This window comes from Microtus oregoni, unplaced genomic scaffold, assembly GCF_018167655.1.
Source record: "Microtus oregoni isolate MIOR12 unplaced genomic scaffold, Mior012 000000F_ref0000247, whole genome shotgun sequence".
Lineage (NCBI taxonomy): Eukaryota > Metazoa > Chordata > Mammalia > Rodentia > Cricetidae > Microtus > Microtus oregoni.
This window is the reverse complement of record NW_024543059.1, coordinates 14,318,938-14,340,306: the sequence shown is the minus strand read 5'-3', so window position 1 is coordinate 14,340,306 and position 21,369 is coordinate 14,318,938. Positions and strand designations below refer to the sequence as shown.

The following is a 21,369-nucleotide window of genomic DNA, read 5'->3' as shown; positions in this document are numbered from 1 at the left end:
ATCACAGTGCTGAGAATTAATCAGGGTTTGGCTCACACACACTCATTTGAATTTGTTCAGCTCTTAACACAGGAGATGCACAAGCTGGCTATTCACTCTTCTGCAAACTCACAAGGATGCTGGTGTTACTAAGAATCCAACCTAAGTTGCATCAAAAACCCCAAGACGGGGCAGCTGGGTGGCGGAATGTGTGCTCACCATGTGTGAGGACCTAGACTCAGCTGGAGATAACAGGCCTTTTATAGATTCATGCCATAAGTACACTTTCATTCATAAAATCAACACTGATAAGCACACATACTAGAGGCTATATAGCAAGAGGAACCCAAACAAACAAATCTTCATGTCCACTTCCTCCCTAACCTTCTCCTTTAGTTCTGATCAAGTATTATACTACCATTCCCGGCTACCAGTGGTAAATCCTCATCTCCCCTGACCCTCCCTTCAAACACAGGACTGTTTCCTGCTATTCAGTACCCTGATCTGAAAAAGTGGGAACCTGAAACTAGGCCATTTTCCATGGAATACTTTATTTCCTATCGCATTTGTGGGGGTGGAACGAACAGCTTACCAATGGCAAGAGCCTAGATGACCAAGTAAAGGACACCACGCCCTGATTAAGATGCAGAGACATTAGGTCAATAGTGAAAGATTATACCATGTTTTTGCAACAATAATATATTATGGGGATAAACAAATTCCTTCTCTCTGCTCCCTAGAGAAACACAGGTGTTTCTGTAAGGATAATAGCCTTGTGTTCCACTCGAAAACCCTGAAACTGATGGAAAACCTCTTTCACTCTTAGACCTCGGACAAAAAGACACACTTGACTGAGAAGTTATCCTAAACGACCTATTTCACCAAGAAGTCGGGGTTACCTGAGGGCATGGATACAGTAGATACATCTCGGCATGTTCTTCCGATCATAGATATCTGTGGTTTCTGGGTAAAAAATCTAGGGAGAAATAAAAGAAGGAGACTGAGTGAATTGGTTGGAAGAATCTGGAAAAGAACAAAGACCTTTACTAAGACAGACAAGACCTCAGCAAGAGATCTTTAGGAAAATAGCAAGGATATTTGTGTTTGTGAGAGAGGGAGGAAGGAGTCTAAAGCTTTCTGAAATGCAGACTATATTCTAGAAAGTACTAGAAAACAAGGTAGCTATGTAGGATGGAGTCAGATGATTGCAATCGTGTTCAAAGACTGACTTGGCGAGTGGGACACAGAGAGGTACCCTAGCTTTGGAGCAAAAGTGAGAGCGCTGTAGAGAAGCTACAGGAGACAGGACCCAGGCTGTGCTGACGAATGAGGAGAGAGAGGGAAGCTGGAGAAGCAGGCTGGGAAGATGTGATCACAGACGGACAGAACAGGCATCCCGGATAAACGAAGAAAGATTGGGGGAGGATAGGAGGAAGAGTCCAGGGTATCACTACATTTCTGAGGCTAAGTCAGAAGAATCCTCAAGGTGTGCCTAGACACAGAGCGAACTGAAGGGACAACTTAGTGAGACTCGCAAATAGAAACTAATGAAGCTGAGGATATAGCGAAAGGGTCGAGCATTTGCCTAGTATGCATGAAGGCCTGGGGTCAGTCCCTGGTGTCACCACCAAAAAAAAAAAAAAAAAAATCCCTAGCAACAGCAAACATAAACACACTTTCAATACCATTGAAAGGAGGTTATACTGCCACGGACCACGGATGCCAGCGCTATATGAAAGGCAGGAAGTCACAGGTGCAGCATTTTGTACTAGCGTGCACTTTACATCGTAGAAAACGGGAACAGAAGGCGCACAGAAAGGCCAAGTAACCACAGCAACCTGGTGCAATGCATTTCCTGATATTTGTGGGAGCGACATCTCTCAAATATACCCTGACAAAGAGGGCGCTTCAGCCCTCTGGTCTGTGGAAGCGGGGGCTAAAGCTGGTCTCTTGTAAAGACTCAGATCTGGAAGTGAGTCTGCTCAACGGATCCACGTGCGCCGAGGAGCTTAGCACTATGATTACCACATGACTTAGTCACTGTGCCACCCTACAGCTACTTCTGCTCTTATTCTTTCTTCAATTACAGAAACCTGGGTTCCACGGGGAAGTATGAAAAAAATAAAAACTACCCCCTAGTCCCTTACCAACGTTTCATTTCAGAGCACACCTACTTTATTTTTGCACGAAAACAGTAATCTCCCCTTTGCTGAGAACAGGCTTTAATAACCAAAGAGAACACCAAAACCATGACTGTGAAAGTCCACGGCTAACCACCGAGCAGGCAAAAGAAGACGACCTGCTAAGAGCATCCTAAAGGAAACTCCTGGACAGAGCACTCAGGTGCACACTTCCACACGAGAACCACAGCCACCATACACACCTTGTTCCATCCCCTCAACAATGAACACTGCGCATTCACATTCCTTGGAGATGTGAATGAATGCTCAGAGGCTGGCAGGTGACATCTCTACAACATTGTGAAGAAGTAGAAACCTCTGCTGTATGGGCTGGAGAGATGGCTCAGAGGTTAAGAGGTCCTGAGTTCAATTCCCAGCAACCACATGACGGCCCACAGCCATCTATAATGAGATCTGGTGCCTTCTTATGGCATGTGCATATATAATAAATAAAAAAATAATTAAAAAAAAAACCTGTGCTACCTCTGCTGTACACTTTAAAATGGCGACTGGTTCTATAGCAAGCATTGGCACAGAGCCACACTGACATGCACTGGGCGGGATAAAGGCTCGGCCTGGAAGACAATGCCTGCTAGCCCAGCACTCAGAAGGCATGGGCAGGAGGGTCTTGAAGGCCAAGCTGGGCTACAGGAAACTCTTATCCAAAGAACCAAGCTAGGCACGTAGCTCTCAGCTCAGCTGGCAGACTGCTGGCCTAGCATGTGCGACACTCAGCAAAAGTGCAAAAACCAAAGCACACAGAACAATGCAAACCTACAACTGATGCTGTCAAAATAAATACCGCTGGGGGAAATGTCCCATTTGTGTGTAAGAAGGACATACAAGAAAAGAAATATAAAAGAAAAAGAATACAATTCTTTTCCTAAGTCAAACTGAAAGGAACCTTTATCACTAAGGAGAAGAAAAAACCTAGCCAGCATGTTGTTATGTCCCAATAATCCCAGAACTCTGGAAGCTGAGGCAGGATTGTGAGTTCAAAGCCAGCCTGGGCTACAGCTTGAGCCTGAGCCACTACTTCACAAACAGTGAAGAAAGGTGCAAAGAAGGGAGAGAGTGAAGGAAGGATGGAGGGACAGATGACTGGTTGGTGTGGAGAACCAATTATAGGCTGAATGTAAATGCATTAATACCACGATGATATGAACACCAGGGACGTTACCTTGGGCAATCCAATCTCATCCATGGCGTTCAGCCACTGGATCACATTGTCCGTATGTCTGAAGTGTAGGCCAGTAGCCTGGAAGAAACACCAGAGTATTAGGTACTGTGGCAAATACCACATAAACTCTTCTTGTAACTCCCCGTGAGTCTCCACAACGACCCCTCCCTGGGGCATTACACTCACACACCAGTATCCGAAAGTACACTCTCCTGCCTCTCATTTACAAACTTCCCGGAGAACCTTGCGCACCCAAGACTCAGTTTCTAGGTAGGTATGGTGATGTTTACCTTTAATTCCACACTTAGAAAACATAGGTAGGCAGGTTGGATCTATGAGATCAAGACTAGCCTGGTTTACATGGTGACTTCCAGGCCAACCAGACATTAAGACCTTGTCTTACACATCAAGACCGTGTCTTAAGAAGAAGAAGAAGGTGAAGCTGTTTCTGTTAGGATCTCATGGTTTATATCTAGAATATCCTCCACTATCCCAAGTTACAGAGTTGGTCCCCAGCTAACAGTGCAAAGAGGTGGCTATAATGTGAGGTGGGAACCCCATCCATGATTAATCCACTGATTGAGTTCACAGCTCGTTGGCAGAGTGGGGTGGGGGAGGGTCACTGGTGATACATCTCTAAGTCTGTCTCCTCCTCTTTCCCCTTCTCTTCTCCCCTGCCCTTCTCCTTTCAGTCTCTGTCTCCTACTCCCTGACTTCTCAGCCTGCACGAGGTGAAGCTCCTCATGAGCTTTGCTCCACTCCCTACTATGATGGCTACCATGGCCCAGAAGGACTGGAGCAAATGACCAGACTGTGCCCTATAGGCCAGAGTAAAATCTTTCTCGTTTCAGATAATTCATACAGATAGTGGCTTTGGCTGAGAATCTATACCCCCTTGTCTTGAATTTCAGTATAAAACATAGAAACCATTTTCACAGTCTGTGGTTGGGTTCATATGGTTTTGGGCCCAGCCCTGAAAGTCAACCCCTTACACTCACTCTGGCTATGCGGTCCTCCACTGCCTCATGGACAGGAATTCGGTGGCAAGCTCCTGTGAGGGGCTCTGGAGATGGGACTCTGGTCCTCCCAGAATTCCCACTGCCCTTTCCACGGCCTCAGACACAGGAATCGGTCCATTCATTTACCTGTGCTTTCGGGAAGTCTCTTTCCCGTTGGATCTCCAACTCCAGTACTGAAGTAAGAATTTTCCCAAAGTCGCTATAGTTACACGTCAGTGCCTAGGTCTAGTGAGACTATCGGTGGTAATTCCCCTGCTTACTTCCTCTACTTTCTAAGAATTAAAAAAAAAAAAAAAATCCAGGGTTGAGAAATTCTAGAAAATTAGACCTGTCAGAAGCATGCAACGGAAATGCACAGCTAATGATGTCACCAGCTGTGCCCACCTCTGCACTACTCCCTGTCACCCTGGGCTCGTTCAGAACAGACACAGAACCAGTGTGCTAACCCCTCTCATGCACACAAAATAATCTAAGCACCAAGCAAGGCACCCACCTTGTATCTGGTCTGCTCTCGATCATAGATTTTTTTCAGGGACACCACTTTGGGAGAGAAGAAGTTCCCCAGTTTGGCAAGGTAGACTCCATTCCTAAGCCCCTCCTCCAGCTCCGTCGTGGGTGGCAGGTCCTCCCCTAGGCATGCTTCCATCCACCTGCACAAGGAATAACGAGGGTCAGAAGCTTTTTATGGATTTTCATTTCTATCCTCCTAAACCAAATGCAACAACACTCTTCAACACATTCCACACAGCCACACTGCCCAGCTCAGACACGTTAACTGCAACCTTAAATGCCGAGGTCAAATGCCACCTTGGCCACCAGGGTGAGGCTGCTCCAGGAACCTCCAACTCTACCTCTTAAACCCTCGTTACCCCATTTTCAATTGAAGCCACTGTCCTAGTCACTGTCACTTTTCAGGACAGTGACTTGCTAGGCACACGAAGGTTGCACTAAGGTTGCTTTCCAAACACTCAATTGGCTAAAATCCCAAAAGGAGGAAATGCCAAAGGAAAAAGCGAATAACAAGCTTCTTCCCTTCCCTTTTTTATTTGTTTGTTTTTGTTTTATTTTTTTCAAAGACAAGGTTTCTCTGTGTGGCTTTGGCTGCTGTCCTGGAACTCACCAGAACTCAGAGATCTACCTGCCTCTGCTTCCGGAGTGCTGGGATTAAAGGCGAAGTGCTGGGATTAAAAGCATGCCCCACCACTGCCAGGCTGGAATAATGAGTCTTTAAGTGTGACTGTACCCACAGAAGTTCACATTAAGAGCAGAAGAGAGAGGGGGGTGTAGCTCAGAGGCACAGTACTTACAAAGCAGGCTCTAAGTCCTAAGTTCAATGCCCAGTATCTCCTCAACACTAAAATGATAGGGGCTGGAGGGCCTGGGTTCCAATCCCAACACCCACATGGCAGCTCACAACCATCTGTAACTCCAGTCCCAGGGATCCAAAACCCTATCTGAACTCCATGGACACCAGGCAAATACATGGCACACATACATACATGTAGACAAGCACTCATACATATAAAATAAACCTCATACACCCACACACACATTAAATACAAGTTTTCCTAATCTTCTTAAGAACAGGAAAGATAACCATTCTCCTTTTCCCACTCAGATACTACAAACCAGCCACTCCGTTTCATTTCCAAGTCTACTCTCTTTTAGTAAACCTCGCACTGACCGACACACAGTAGGCAATAAGGGATGGCTACATGGATGAACCAGAGAACCTTCTGCTTGTCTACTGAACACAATGACAACAAGCTTTGCTTCTGACTTTCAAGTATTAGAATAAAAAAAAAAAAGAGGCAAGTTTCCCAAAAGAATCGCCATGGAAACTAAACTGTCGATCAATCTGCCAGCCACAAAATTCAAACTAAACCTTTGCTGAACCCTAAAGATCAGGACAACAGTGTGGAAAAGAACGGCAGCTGCCGGGGTGGAGAGAGCTGTAGACAAAGAACACACGGCACACTATCTTCTTCCTGATGTTATACTGCTGGGAAGGATGTGGAACAGCCCAGCATAGTGGATGGCCAGGCATGATGGCACCCGCTTTTGATCCCGGCACTTGGGAGGTAGAGGCAGGTGGATCTCTGTGAATTCAGGGTCAGCCTGGTCAACACGCTGAGTTCCAGGACAGTCTAGGCTATGCAGAGAGACCCTGTACTAAAAACCAGCAGGGAAGGAAGGAAATGAGCAACTCTGACAAGCAGCTGCTAGCAACCCTAGCTGACCTCCTAACGTGGGTTCTCATGAACAGGGACAGCCTTACAACAGCTGAAACCAGAAACAGCACCAGAGACAAAAAACCATTTATTCTTTTCTCCGTATGATGTCGAGCCATCGGGCGAACTGTGGATAAAAGCATGGTGGCCTCGTCTGCCCGAGTCAGAGACGGTTCCCACAGGTGGATCTTCCTCTTCTCTGAGGTTACTGGACTAACAGAAAATAAAAGACCAGACTTGGGTGACCTTTTCTTTGCCTTCCCTGCTCCAACAGCTATAAAGCAGTCCTGATGAATGCTTACGCTGACAAGTTTCCTGTAGCGAGGGGGGATACCAGGCACAGCACCCACACCAGAGACAGAAAAGCCAGCTGTGATCTGGTGACAGGGTGAGCACAGGAAGAAATTAGGAAAGGAAGAAAGGGAAACGCGGCACTGCTTCCCACCACTGCACGCAGGCTCACCTTGAGCCTGCTATTCCTCCATGGCTTGTTTCCAAGAATAAAATCAATCAGATTTGGAGAAAGCAGGGCTCTGTGTGTCTTAGTTTGCTTTCTATTGTTGTGATAAAGCATAACCAAATGCAACTTGGGAAGGAAAGGGCTTATTTCACCATCATTGAGAGAAGTCAGGGCAAGAACTCAGAATAGGAACCTGGGAGCAGGAACTGGGGCAGAGGCCACGGAGGACAGCTGCTTACTGGCTTGCTCTTCGTTGCCTACTTAGTCTATGTTCTTAAAGCACTAGGACCACCAGCCCCAGGATGGCACCACCCACAGTGAGCTGGGCCCTCCCACATCAATCACCAACCCAAAAGAAACACCACAGACTTGCCCACAGGCTAATAGGTAGGGGCATTTTCTCACTTGAGGGTCTCTTTTCCAAAACGACTATAATTTGTATCAAATTGGCAATAAAACTAGTCAGACACTGTTACTCCAATTTTGAATATTAATTTTAAGTACAGTGCTTTGGTATTATGCTTGTTTGATTGACTGACTGACTAACAGAGTTTCTGCAAACCCTGGGCTCTAGACTGGCCTCAAAGGCAGGATCTTCCTGTCTCTGCCTCCAGTGTGCTGGGGCTGCAGGTGTATATAGATAACACCACGCCTTGCTATGCTGTTGTAACTTTTCTGTTAGTACTTTGGACTCTGATTTAAAAAATTTTTAAAAAAAGAAAAGGAAAAGAAAACAACAACAACAAACCCTCTTTTCAGTCCTCTATGGCTCACATGACATCTCTCCTGCCAATAAATTGGAGTCTTAAAAACTGAGAAGCACAAGTGTGTGTGCGCTTCTAGCGCAAGTGTGTGCGCTTCTAGCGCAAGTGTGTGCGCTTCTAGAGCAAGTGTGTATGCTTCTAGCGCAAGTGTGTGCGCTTCTAGAGCAAGTGTGTGCGCTTCTAGCGCAAGTGTGTGCCTCTAGAGCGAGTGTGTGTGCCTCTAGAGCGAGTGTGTGCCTCTAGAGCGAGTGTGTGCTTCTAGAGCGAGTGTGTGCCTCTAGAGCGAGTGTGTGCCTCTAGAGCGAGTGTGTGCTTCTAGAGCAAGTGTGTGCGCTTCTAGAGCAAGTGTGTGCGCTTCTAGAGCAAGTGTGTGCCTCTAGAGCGAGTGTGTGTGCCTCTAGAGCGAGTGTGTGCTTCTAGAGCGAGTGTGTGCCTCTAGAGCGAGTGTGTGCTTCTAGAGCGAGTGTGTGTGCTTCTAGCACAAGTGTGTGTGCTTCTAGCACAAGTGTGTGTGTGCCTCTAGAGCAAGTGTGTGTGCTTCTAGAGCAAGTGTGTGTGCTTCTAGAGCAAGTGTGTGTGTGCTTCTAATCTAACACAGCCCCTTTGGGTTTCCTCTTGGGTTTTTCTGTTTTGTTTTATTGTGGGGTTTTGTTATTGTTGTCTTGAGTTTTTTTGTTTCTTTGTTTGTTTGGTTGGTTTTTCTTCTTCAAGATTCAGTTTCTCTGTGTAGCCCTTGCTGTCCAGAAACTCTTTATGTAGGTCAGGATGGCCTTGAACTCAGAGATCTGCCTGCCTATGCCCTAGAGTGCTAGGTTTAAAGGTGTGTGCCACTATTGCCTGGCTTTTGGTTTGGTTTTGAACACAGAAAAACATTAAAGAAAATCATTCAACATTTTTCAAAATTGCAAGACTATTTTGCACGTTATTACATAGTTTCTGAAGGGTTTTTTTGTTTTGTTTTGTTTTGCTTTGTTCTTGTTTTTTGAGACAGGGTTTCTCTGTAGCTTTGGAGCCTGTCCTGGAACTCACACTATAGACCAGATTGGCCTACAACTCAGAGATCTACCTGCCTCCACCTCTCAAGTGCTGTGATTAAAGGTGTGCACCACCATCGCCTGGCTTTTCTGAAGATTTTTAAGTTACATAAAGATTCCGCCAAGGGCTTGGTCACCTTTATTGGCATTATGTCACTTATAAATGTTTCCAATCATTAATAATACTGCAGGAATAGTCTGGACACAGCGTTGGAATTAATTCTTAGGAGGAGAGACCCTTGGACAGAACACATATTCAGGAAGTACAAAATTCTGAGTTTAATCCCTGGCAAAATCAACAATAAAACAGAAATATATGTACATTATACACACAAATGTTTCAAACGACATTTTTAAACATTGAAATGGGCAATGGTTTTTAAATTGTTTTATGTGTATGAGTGCATTGCCTGCATGCATGTATGGGCACCATGTGCGTGCCTGGTGTCCACAGAGGTCAGAAGAAGGCATGGGATTGCTTTTATTGGTTGATGAATGGAGCTGTTTCAGTCAATGGCTTAGAAGAGTAAAGCCAGGCAGGAAATCCAAACAGAGATAGAACGAGAGAGCAGGCAGATACGAGAAGACACCATGTAGCCACCGAGGAAGTAACATGACGCACGGATAAGCCACAGACTTGTGGCAATACACAGATTATTAGAAATGGGTTAATTTAATAGTTGGGGCTAGGCAGTAAAAAGCCTAAGACATTGGCCAACAGTGTTACAATTAATATAGTTTCTTTTTGATATTTGGGTCTGGGAGGCAGGGAAATGAAAGCTCAGTCTCCTATTACATGGGATGGATTCCCAGGAACTGGAGTTATAGACGGTTGTGAGCCACCAGCCAGGGTCCTCTGCAAAAGTAGCAAGTGCCGTTCTCCAGTCCCCTTATATACACGAGTGCTTCTGCTTGCCCAAGAGGCTGCTCCAAGGTTGTGCCTTCATTGTACAATCATCTACAATTTATGAGTGGCTTACCAAGGTCACTACTATTAAGTGGCAAAGGTGAGCTAGCTCTTAGATTGGAACTCTTCTCATGGTCCCATGTTGCTGTTGGGGTCACCCAAGACCTCAACAGAACTGGGCACCACAGGTATCTAATCAGGGTGAATTTTCAGAAATTCCATGCAAGAAAAAAAAAAAGGCTGGAATTCTTCCTGGCCTGTCTCCTTAATGCTGCTTAATTGAGTTTAGCTCAATAATAAATCCACCAAGGACTCCCAACTCAGACACAAAATCTTCTGTTAAAAACATCACTTAGGGTTGGCAAGATGGCTGAGTGGGTGAAGGCACTTTGCCACCAAACCTGACAACCTGAGTTTGATCCCCAGGACCCACAGGGTGGAAGAGGCTCTGGAAAGCTGCCCTCCGACCTCCACACACACACTGTAGCACATGCACTCCTCCCTCAAATCGATAGATAGACACACAGACAGATGTAATTTTTTAGCTTAAACACTTTAATTTATCTTTATTTAAAAGCATTTAAAAGTTAACATCTATGGCTAGGAATATAGCCCAGCAGTTGAGTGTAAATAGTAAATAAATGGTAAAAAAAAAATTGATCATTGCATAAAAGATAATTCACCAGTCAATAAAAATTTTTCCCCAATGATGCCTCAATCAATGTTCCCAAACCATCTCAGCCAAAGCATTAAGCAGGAGTCTGTCCCACAGCCACAGACAAACCAAAACCATTCAAGGGAAACCATTTCATTTCTGAACACAGTAACCAGAAAGCGTTTGTGACGCCAACACCAGTTTTCTGCAGGTCACTCAGGCTGCCTTCTGCAGCAAGATCACCAAAGAATGAGGGCATCGTGTGACCAGCACTGTCCCTGAACACAGAGAGATAGCAGGCTGCCTGACCAATCCACTTCTCTAGGTGGTCAGTTTGAGACAGAGGATCATTGTGTAGCCGAGGAGGGCCTCAAACCTATGGTCCTCTTCAGTGGTCCTGCCCCAGCTGCCTCCGTGCTATGGTCAAGTGACAGTCTACAGAGCACTCTGAACGTCTTCATTTGCTGACAGGGTAGCAGCAAAGCCTTCCAAACAGGGTTGTTGCTAAGACTCCAGGAAGATTGCGAGTGCAGTCTAGCACAGAGCTTGGCTGATGATTAAAGATATCTGTGCCTTTTCCTCCTCTGAGTCACACATTCGCCACTTGATACTTCCGTTACGAACAACGACTCCAGTTCCTTCAAGTGTTCTCGTAAAAAGAATAATAATAGCATGTACCCATAGAAGGTTCTGGATGGCGAAACAGTATACATAAGTGCTAAGAATACCACCTGGCGCAGAGAAGCCACTCAAAATGCCACCTGGCATTAAGAGGAGTGTGGCACCTGCTCCTCGTGCCCCTCAATCTTTCTCCCTCATCTCTGCCATCCTCCAGATGGACACTACCATCCTGACCTAGCATCACAAGGAGGTGGACCTCTGAACACATCTGTGTGAGGGAGTTTCTCAACTGGGCTAACTCAAGTGAGAAGACCAACCCTAAGTGTGAGCAGCACCATTTCATGGCTGAGTCCCTGGCCAACTAAAAAGAGAAAGCTGGCTGAGTGTCAGCACTCATGGCTCTGCTAACTGAGAATGCACGCTATGTCACCTCATGCTCTCGGCATGACGACTTCCCGCCACGATGGACCGCACCCTCAAACTGTAAACGAACAGACACTTCCTTCTAGGCATGGTGGCACACACCGGCAATGCTGGGCCTCAGGAGCCAGAAGCAGGTGAAACTCTGTGAGTTCGAGGCCAGCCTCACCTATGGCGTGAGGTCCAGGCTAGTCAGGGCTACAAATGAAACCACATCTTAAGAAACAAAAACAAAAAACCAGAACAAAACAGAAAAAATTTTTTTGAAGTTCAGAGACTATCATCGCAAGCGATGCTCTACAAACACCCTGCATGTGGTCAGGATTCAGATAAAGCTTGGTGAGAGAGCTGCTGTTCTACAGAAAGTGGAGCCCCTCTGCTCACAGAGGTTTAACAGTCACCGTGTTCTCCCACTACCTGCATGAAACTTAAATGCAAAATATTATTCAAAGCTCTATCAGATTTGGAACTACTTCACAGCATGTTAGATTGAGTGGCTTGTTGTCAATATAAACAAAACTTTAAAAAAGCCGGGCGGTGGTGGTGCACGACTTTAAATCCCAGCACTTGGGGGGCCTGGTCTACAAGAGCTAGTTCCAGGACAAGCTCCAAAGCTACAGGGAAAGCCTATCTCGAAAAACAAAAAACAGCAACAAACTTTAAAAAAAAAACAAAAAAACTCTAGCCCCATTTGGCAGCTATGAAACTAAATATATGAATTATTTCACGAGATCACTGCGTCAACCCCCGAACAGTTAGTAGCATTGCCTTGCTTCACAGAGTAGATGGATGTAACCCAAGATCACTCACTGGCCCGGTCACACTTGAACCTAGGCTGGCATGATCCAAAGCTCACACTACTGTCTTAACCCTGTCTTTTTATATTATGTGTATGGTGTTTGGCATGTGCATCTGCGCAGTGTCCCTGCAGTGCCTGTGGAGGGCATAAGAGAATGTCAGATCCTCGGGGACTAGAGTTACCCACGGTAGGGAGCCACCACGCTGATGCTGGGTCTCAAACCCACGTCCTCTGGGATAGCCACTAGTGATCTTGGGGATCTCTACAGCCCCACAATTCACACTCCTAATAATGACGGTGTACTCCTCCCTTCAAAGTCAGTAACAGGTACCACCTACTGAACACTTACCCATGAACCAAGGCAAGCTCAGGTGCTGGAGCTGGCCTTCCTCAAGCCTCGGCAGCACAGTGCTGACCTCAGTCACAGGCTTTGCTCTAGCCAAGCCCTCAGAGAGGAGCCGAGAGGACTAAGCCTCGGTGGCTGCTGCAGACATAACTAGGAGGAAGCCGAGCACTTGTATAATTACATAATAATTTTAAGGAAATCCTTTATGGGAGAGGTGTGCGGAGACAGGGTCTTGCTTTATAGCCCAAGCTAGTTTCAAACTCCCAATCCTCTCACCTCTGCCTCCTAATACAGGGATTATAAATGACTGTCACTGCGTCCAATACATAGAGCCAGTTTTTGACTACATGCGTTACAATTAACATGAATACCAAAGTTGACTTAGAGATATAAGTATGTTCCATGCACATGTGTATATGCATGTATGTATGTATGTATGTGTATGTATATATAATCCCAGCACTTGGGAGGCAGAGACAGGCGGATCTCTGTGAGTTTGAGGCAAAACAAAACAGAACAGAGCTATATTATCTTAAAAGAGAAAAAGAACTGACAGACAACAGTACCCAGAAACCAGAGAGGAAAACATAAACAAAGTGCCTACATAGGAAGTCTTCAGGGGCTGATGGGATGGCTCAGCAGTAAGGGCATGCTGACCAGAGTTCATTCCCCCAACCCTCTGGGTGCACGAAGGGAACCGACTTCCCGCAGCTGTCTCCACAGAACAGATGGTAGTGCACACTCACACCCACACACGAATGTTAAAAAATATATTTTTAAGTATGTTTTAGCCAGGTGCAATGATGCTGGCTATAAGCTCAGATGCAGGGAAGCAAGAGGTTCCTAGATCGCAGCTGTACAGAGCAAACTGAGGCGGTCTCAAAAAACAACTAAAAAAATAAATAAGCAAAGCTAGGTAGCATGGCACAAGCCCATAGTCCTCCTCTATCTAACCCTGCACGCAGGAGGCTCAGGCAGGAGTACCAGCCAGCCTGGGCTACACACCAAGACTGTGTCTCAAAAACAACAACAAAAATATCCAACAACAAAAAGAAACTGAAGAAGTAAAATTACAACATGGAACAAGTACAATTACTAATAACTTCCTGTTATTACACTATTTTCTTTCTTTCTTTCCTTTTTTCTTTCTTTCTTTCTTTCTCGTTTTTCAAGACAGGGTTTCTCTGTGTGTCTCTGGCTATCCTAGAACTCACTCTGTAGACAGGGCTGGCCTCGAACTCACAGAGATCACCTGCCTCTGCTTCCCTGAGTGTTGGGATTAAAGGCATGCTCCACCACCTCCCGGCTTATACATATATATTTTAAACACTCAAAATACAATGACAAATATTTCCCTAGAAAAATGGGCTACAAACAAAGCAGGCAACTCATAAAGGGAAAAATAGAAGTCGCCAGTCCTTGCATGGGGCTTTCAGTCTTCCCAGCCATGCACGAAATGCAAATTCGAGGAACAATATCACCATCTGCCAGACTGCCAAATGGTAAAAATAATAACTTATTATTCATTTTGTGGGAAAATCCCACATTATCACACAGATCCAGAAAAAAAAAAGCTGGCACCAAAAGTCATCTATAGCAACTTACAGAAACTTCTATAAAAGGAAAGAGAACGGTTTTATTTTTAAAAACTGACTTGTGGCATGGATGACTAAATAAGAGATGAAGCCATCAAAGGAGACTGGGGGTGGGGACAGGAGGATGACAAGTACAAGCTGGGCCTGGAATGTCGATGGAACAGCCAAAGATGGCACCTGGAAACACCAGCCAAGGGAGGGAGGGGCTCTCCCGGGAGACAAGGTGCAGAGACAAATGGGGGGGGGGGGGCGGGGAGCGCCTGGGACAGGACCTTCCACAGGTGAAGTCACTGGGGGAAGATGAGCAATCAAGAGGGAATCACGTGGTGACAATCAAGAAAAGAAACACTTGAGGCATCTGGACGCAATCACTACCTTCAAATGTTGCACAAAGGGACTACAAGAAGAAAGGATGCGGCAAGGCAAAGAGGGTGTGGCAAAAATAAAAATGGAAAACTCAGTGGCCTTGGTAAAGGACTCTCAAGCAGGAGTCAGCTTGCAGTTACCAGAAAAAGCTGACAGCCAAGTAGAAAAGTACTATGAGGCATCAGCAAGACGGCAAATATTTCTCAAGTTTAAGCAGACAAGAGTTTTCTAATCAGAGACAGGATCCAAGTTTCACTTAAAAAAACAACAAGAAAGTCCAGCACATAGGAGGTTGGATGCTCAGATCCTAAATAAAGGCCCAGACCCAGAGTAAGGACTCCCTCCTAATCCAAAATGGCGGAGCTTTGCCTAGAGCAATGGTAGAACTGACAGCTCCACCCTTCACCCGCTACCAAGACTTCAGGACCCTGAGATAAACAGGAAACAAACAAGTCCTAAACCACAAGAGGAAGTAGCTCAATCCCAGTGGTAACTTCCAAGCAGAGGCAGGCGGGTCTCTGTGAGCTGAAGGGCAGCCTGGTCTACACAGCAAATTCCAGGCCAGACAGGCTACACAATAAGATCCTGGCGGAGGAGAGGGGAAAGGGGGAGAGAAGGAAAAGAGAAAGGAGGGGAGGGAGAGAGGTGAGGGGAAAGGGGAACGACAGAGTAAGTTAGTTCAACTAGCCATCCTGAAGCCCTGTGAGGTAGGACGTAGGCTTGCCTTTTGGATGAAGGCTGCCGGCCAGCCACCTTGACGGATACTACTGTGTCTAACTCGCTGCTTCAAAAGTCATTGTGTATCGGTGGATAAAAGACATGAACTAACAAAGAGAAGAGGGCAGAATGCAAGGAAAGTTGGAGAAAGGAATGAAGATTAGTCCAGGATGGTGGCAAATCCAGGGAAATGTAGTGCACGTTCTCTCCTTGTGAGGAAGATGCAGGTTTGCCTATAAAAAGGACAAAGGATGGAGAGACTGAGAATTCAATAAAGAAAGCAAGACTGGAAAAGGAACTCGCCCGACTCCTTACCTGAGAAAGAGGAAAGGAAATGAGGATGAGCAAGAATAGTTTGGGGTGATGGTGGCACACACCTTTAATCCCAGCACTTGGGAGGCAGAGGCAGGCGGATCTCTGTGAGCTTGAGGCCAGCCTGGTCTACAAGAGCTAGTTCCAGGACAGGCTCCAAAGCTACAGAGAAACCCTGTCTCTGAAAAAAAAAAAAAAGCATGAGCAAGAATGACATGCTATCTAACAGACCCCACTAGACTTCCGTTTCCTGTCTATAACATGGAGTAGGACCAACATGCAACCTCCTAAAGTTGTGAAGATGAAAGATGAGGAAATCATATACACCTAGAGCTGGAGGCAATAAATGATGGCAGCTATATAATTTGTGTGTGTGTGTGTGTGTGTGTGTGTGTGTGTGTGTGTGTGTGTGAGAGAGAGAGAGAGAGAGAGAGAGCAAGTCCCAGAAATAAATCTACTAGAGACCAAATCCAGGGATTACATAATACCTGTCTACCTAGTCCTACTGATAACATTTTTCGATTCTCGGCCCTACCCCTTCTGCCACCAGCAAAACAAAGACGTGCCTATCCCCAGCACTACTGTGGTGAGGCTAAAACAAGCCTGGGCCAAGAGCATGTGCAGAAAAGAATCAGGGTGGGCATCTGAATTAGGGGTCTGTAAAGAGGAAACCAGTTGAACAAGTTCTGCAGAGCACGTGACCTCAGCGGTTTCCCAGCTCTGTGCAATACAGAAGGGGAACCGACCAATGCCGGAACTGACTGCTCCAACCGCTGAGATTCAGTTCCTCCAGGAGCAGAAACTGCTACCACACCCATCCTGCCCAGTGGAACCCCATGCCAGGATTGTCCTATGCTAAAAAACCTCCCAAATACGGCCAGCTTGCCCTGCCCTGGGGATTCCATTATGTCACACCACCTAGGCGAGTACAGTGTGCGGCAGGTGCAGCCCCAGGAAAGGCACAAGAAAGCTTTGTGTGTCGCAGGAGGAGAGCAGGCAGGCGTTCCGCTGCTCAGGGAAAGTCGGCAATTTGGGTTTTGAAGAGACTTTGGGGCTGAGGGGGATGAGGACAAGGGAGGGGCGAGACGGGAGAAACACAGCAGGGCAAAGGAGGGGAAGAAAATGGACAAGGCCTTTGGGTTTTTGAAACTGCAATGAAGGGGTAAGATTTGATTTAAAGCTGGGTGTGGTGAAAAAACACCTGTGCTCCCAGCACTGGGACTGAGATCAGGAGTCCAAGGTCACCCTCGGCAACAAGCCTGACAGTCTCATTTAAAAAAATAAAGGAAGAAAGAAAAACGCGCCCACAGACACACACACACACACACACACACACACACACACACACACACACAAAAAGCTTGTTTCCAGGTTAACCAGCAAAATGAGAAGTTTTAATAGCATCTGTTTTAAAAGGAATTTTCTTAATTATTTATTTATTATGTATACAGTATTCTGTCTGTGTGTGTGTCTGCAGGCCAGAAGAGGGCACCAAACCTCATTACAGATGGTTGTGAGCCACCATGTGGTTGCTGGGAATTGAACTCATGACCTTTGGAAGAACAGGCAATGCTCTTAACCACTGAGCCATCTCTCCAGCCCTAAAAGGAATTTTTGAGTTCAACTTAAACCAACTTGGGGGAAAACAAAACAGGAATAAGTTAGAAACAGACCTATCCCTAAGCAACTCATTTTATTAATTTTATTAAGAGCTGAACTGGAAGCCCAGCGGTGGTGATACATGTCTCTAATCTCAACACTCAGGAGGCAGAGGTAGGCAGATCTCTGCAAGACTGCCTGGTCTACACAGCAAGTTCCAGGACAGCCAGGGCTACACAAATAAGCCCTGTCTTGGAAAAAAAAATTAGAAACTGAATTAAGCCTAGAAAATAGCTACGTTTCAGCAGGTTAGCCTAGATGTTGTCATTTTAAAAACCCTCAAAGAGAAGTAACGCCATGCAATGAGACTCACATAGTAGGTTTATTGGAAGAGGAGAGAGAAGTGGGCAGAGACCAATCCCTGGGGACAAGAGAGAGAGAGGGGGGGGGGGAGACAGGAGGTGGGCAGGCCCACCTTTTAAAGGGGGACGTAGAAAATGTGCACAGGGGTGCTCTTAGTGGCTGCAGCTGAAGGCTTATCCAGTCAGGACCCCAGGGGCAGATGCTTGAATACTAACACTATTGATGGCTGTGACCCTTAAAGTGTAAGCCAGGGACTCAGAGATAAGAAGCTTGCCTTAGCATGTGTGAAACATTGGGTCTGAGCCCAAGAACTCTTCACAAAGAAGAGGGGACTGGAGAAAAAGAAAGAAGACAGGTTCCTCCTTCTTTGTGGGAGCAATCTTCTCTAGAGCCCTGGGAATAGGTTAGGTCACTATAGTAACATACATCAACAATTTACTTTTCAAATCTATGACATGGCTAACTATGGATCTTAGAAGGACACAGCCCCTCCCCTCAAAGGTTCATAGCATCTCTAGGGAGATAGAGGGGCGTGAAAAGCTGGAATGAAGCTCAACCCTCCCTTAGTGTGTCCACAGAATTCCAGAGCTCATGCTCTCAGAAAGGAAACACACTTTTCACACAGTTCAAAATCCAGAACCTAGAAATTTTTTCTAAAATAAATAAATAAGCCGGCGGTGGTGGCACACACCTTTAATCCCAGCACTCGGGAGGCAGAGGCAGGCGGATCTCTGTGAGTTCGAGGACAGCCTGGTTTACAAGAGCTAGTTCCAGGACAGACAGGGTTGTTTCACAGAGAACCCCTGCCTTGTAAAATAAAATAAATAAATAAATAAATAAATAAATAGCCAAAAAACCAGAATTAGCAAAAATGCCAGAGAGAGAGAGAGAGGAAGGCCCACCAGCTGCACCCTCAGGATACGGCATGGCGAGGACACAGAGGATGGCTTCCCTGATGAACAGATTGACAGTATGCTATATAGTTAGGAAAATAACCCTGGGCAACAGCCGTAAAGACAAGGAAGAGCAACAGGAAGGAGGCCAAGACCGCGCAGTAAATGAAATGGAATTCTGAGGAATTTTATGGAGCAGACAAATGTCATCAAGCCACGATGTAGGAAACTAGGGATGGAGGCGCCTGCCAAGACTTCCCATCAGCCTCACCAGTCCCAGTCAATTCCAATAAAGGCTCAAAAAGTCACCTGTCCCATGATCAAAACTTCCAAACTTTCCTATCCCAAGTGTCTCCTCTCATCTTTTCGCCCACTGAAACCAGTAACTACCCACGGAAGGACACTCGCACGTCTCTCTGGTCAAAGTGCTCTAACTACTGGAAGATCTCAGTCGCTTTTTCTTAAGGAACACAGTATCCCTGTCCTCAATTCTAAACAAACAATACGAAACAAGAAACAAACAAAGCCCAGAAAATTACAGCAATTTCATGACCCCAGACCCCTAGCCCACCACAACGTGTCCGAGCTGCACTCGGAACTGAGCCGCGATTCTGAGCACCTGCTTAATGACAAGCACTGAGGTCAGAGGTGCTCCTGAGCCCCGGAAGTAACTCAGGGCACCAAGAGTACAGACGCCATGTTTTCCTCCTCTTCTTCACAATTTTCGCCTTTCTTGCAAAACCCAAGCAACAAATGACCTCCCCCTCATCTAAACTTTTACACAGTGACCGTTGGCGCCATTCCCTCAGCCACCATATGCTGCCTTGTGACAGTCAGACCTTTCACTCTTTCATGTTGGGTAACTTTTCAATGCTTATGTCCTGTCTGTCCAACTAATATGGATGGGGGCCTCTTTAAAAAAAAACAAAAACAAAAACAAATAAACCAGATTCACTGTTTTTAATTATGTGTGGGTAGGTCTGTAGACACCTAAGTGTGGGTACAAGATCAAGAGGCCACCAATTCCCCCTGGAGCTGGAGTTCCACACACACGGTGCTGGGAATGGAGCTGCAAGAGCAGCAAGCACTCTTAACTGCTGAGTCATCTCTGCAGCCCATACCGGGAAGCCTCTTAATGGCAGGACTGGTTTAGCGGTTCAGACCCTCCCTGGTACTACAATCAAACTGTGTGACAATGAGAGTTTGAAAATGCTTTTCACTTGTTTTAAAGTAATAAAAACATTTTTTTTTCTCATCCCTTCTCCTCCACATCAGAGAAAAATGGGCAGTGGAATATTATCAAGTCATTCAAAACAGGGTTTAAACCTGTGGTGGTGGTGCATGCCAAAAAAAATCCCAGCACTCGGGAGGCAGAGGTAGGTGGATTTCTGTGAGTTTGAGGCCAGCCTGGTCTACGAGTGAGTTCCAGGACAGGCTCCAAAGCTACAGAGAAACCCTGTCTCGAAAAACCAAAAACAAACAAAAAACAACAACAACAGTGTTTAATAAAACAGGAAATGAAAGTAAAGCTTATCTTTAAATAATTTCAGAAATGGGCTGAAGAGATGGTTCAGCTGTTCTTCCAGAGGTCCTGAGTTCAAGTCCCAGCACCCACGTGGCGGCTCACAACTGTCTATAATGGGATCTGATGCCCTCTTCTGTTGTGCAGGGAGACAAAGCATGCACATACATAAGGCAGACAAATAAATACATCTTTAAGTAGCTTCAGAATAGGTTGAGTAGAGTAAGAAGCCTGAAAACATTCTACAATGTAGCTTTCAAAGTGGCTCTGACAACTTCATGTGTGCACAATTGGAAAGGGTGCACATGACCATGCTTGTACATGCGTGTTAAGACCAGAGGTCAATATCACGTGTCATTCTACATGTTTGTTTGTTTATTGTTACTGTATGTGTGTGTATTCCAGGTCACAAGGCTCGTGTGAAGTCAGGGTAGGCTCCTTCCACCTTTACAATAGCTCCAGGGGTCAAATTGAGGTCACAGACTCAATGGGATTTCAGTTGCTTTTCCCACTAGGCTTCTTCTCTCCTATTCTGTGCTTAGAGCATTTCTAACCACAATGTAGAAAATCATTATTATTACACTGTTGACAAGTCAGTGCACTTTTAAAACACAATTTGTTGTATTAACCATTTCCCTAGAAATTCAAATTTAATTGACACATCACTTATGTCTTCTTGGATCCCACATCCGACACAGAAGATGCCCTCAAGAGCTTCCTTTGAGTGAAAAGTCCAATAGCTGAAGCTGAGCTTGCTGGCAAATGCTCGGAATCCCAGATCTGGGAGGTAGAAACAGAAGGGTCAAGAATTCAAGGTCATTCTTAGCTACCCGGTGAGTTTAAGGCCAATCTGAGCTATAGGAGACCCTATCTCAAAAACCAAACAAACAAAAAGAAACAAGCCAGGTGGTGGTGCACGCCTTTAATCCCAGCACTTGGGAGGCAGAGGCAGGCAGATCTCTGTGAGTTTGATGACAACCTGGTCTACACAGTAAGTTTCAGGGCTACACAGAGAAACTCTAGTTCAGGAAAAAAAATACAAGGGCTGAGAATATAGCTCAGTTGGCAGACTGCTGGCCCGACACGCAGGAACTCCAGGACTTAAGAGGTAGTGACAGAAAGACCAGAGGGCCAAAGCCACCCTCAGCTACATAACATAATTGGTGTGAGCTGTATGTACAAGACCCCATCTCAAAAAAACAAACAAATAAATAAGTAAATAACCCAAAAGCTCTTTTTCTGAGATAAACTTTTCAAGTAAGCACGTTGGTGACGTTGCTGTCGCTGTTGCTGTTATATGTTGTCTAAACCATTGCTACAATATAGTCCCAGACCACTTCCCTCACCCGAGAAGAAGCCCCACACCCATCAAGCGGCCACTCCCCTCTGTACCCCTTGTAAAGTTCT

General features: G+C 45.7%; 1 protein-coding gene across 1 annotated transcript in view; it reads right to left on the bottom strand.

The window, feature by feature from the left end:
- Iqgap1 (IQ motif containing GTPase activating protein 1) overlaps nucleotides 1–21,369 on the bottom strand; it is a 90,322-nt gene that overhangs the window by 47,884 nt on the left and 21,069 nt on the right. The window contains exons 3-5 of the mRNA XM_041663679.1: nucleotides 4,852–5,008; nucleotides 3,340–3,417; nucleotides 879–955 (exon numbers count right to left, since the gene is read on the bottom strand). Of these exons, the coding sequence (XP_041519613.1) occupies nucleotides 879–955; nucleotides 3,340–3,417; nucleotides 4,852–5,008 (312 nt within the window). The remainder of the gene's footprint in view (nucleotides 1–878; nucleotides 956–3,339; nucleotides 3,418–4,851; nucleotides 5,009–21,369) is intronic.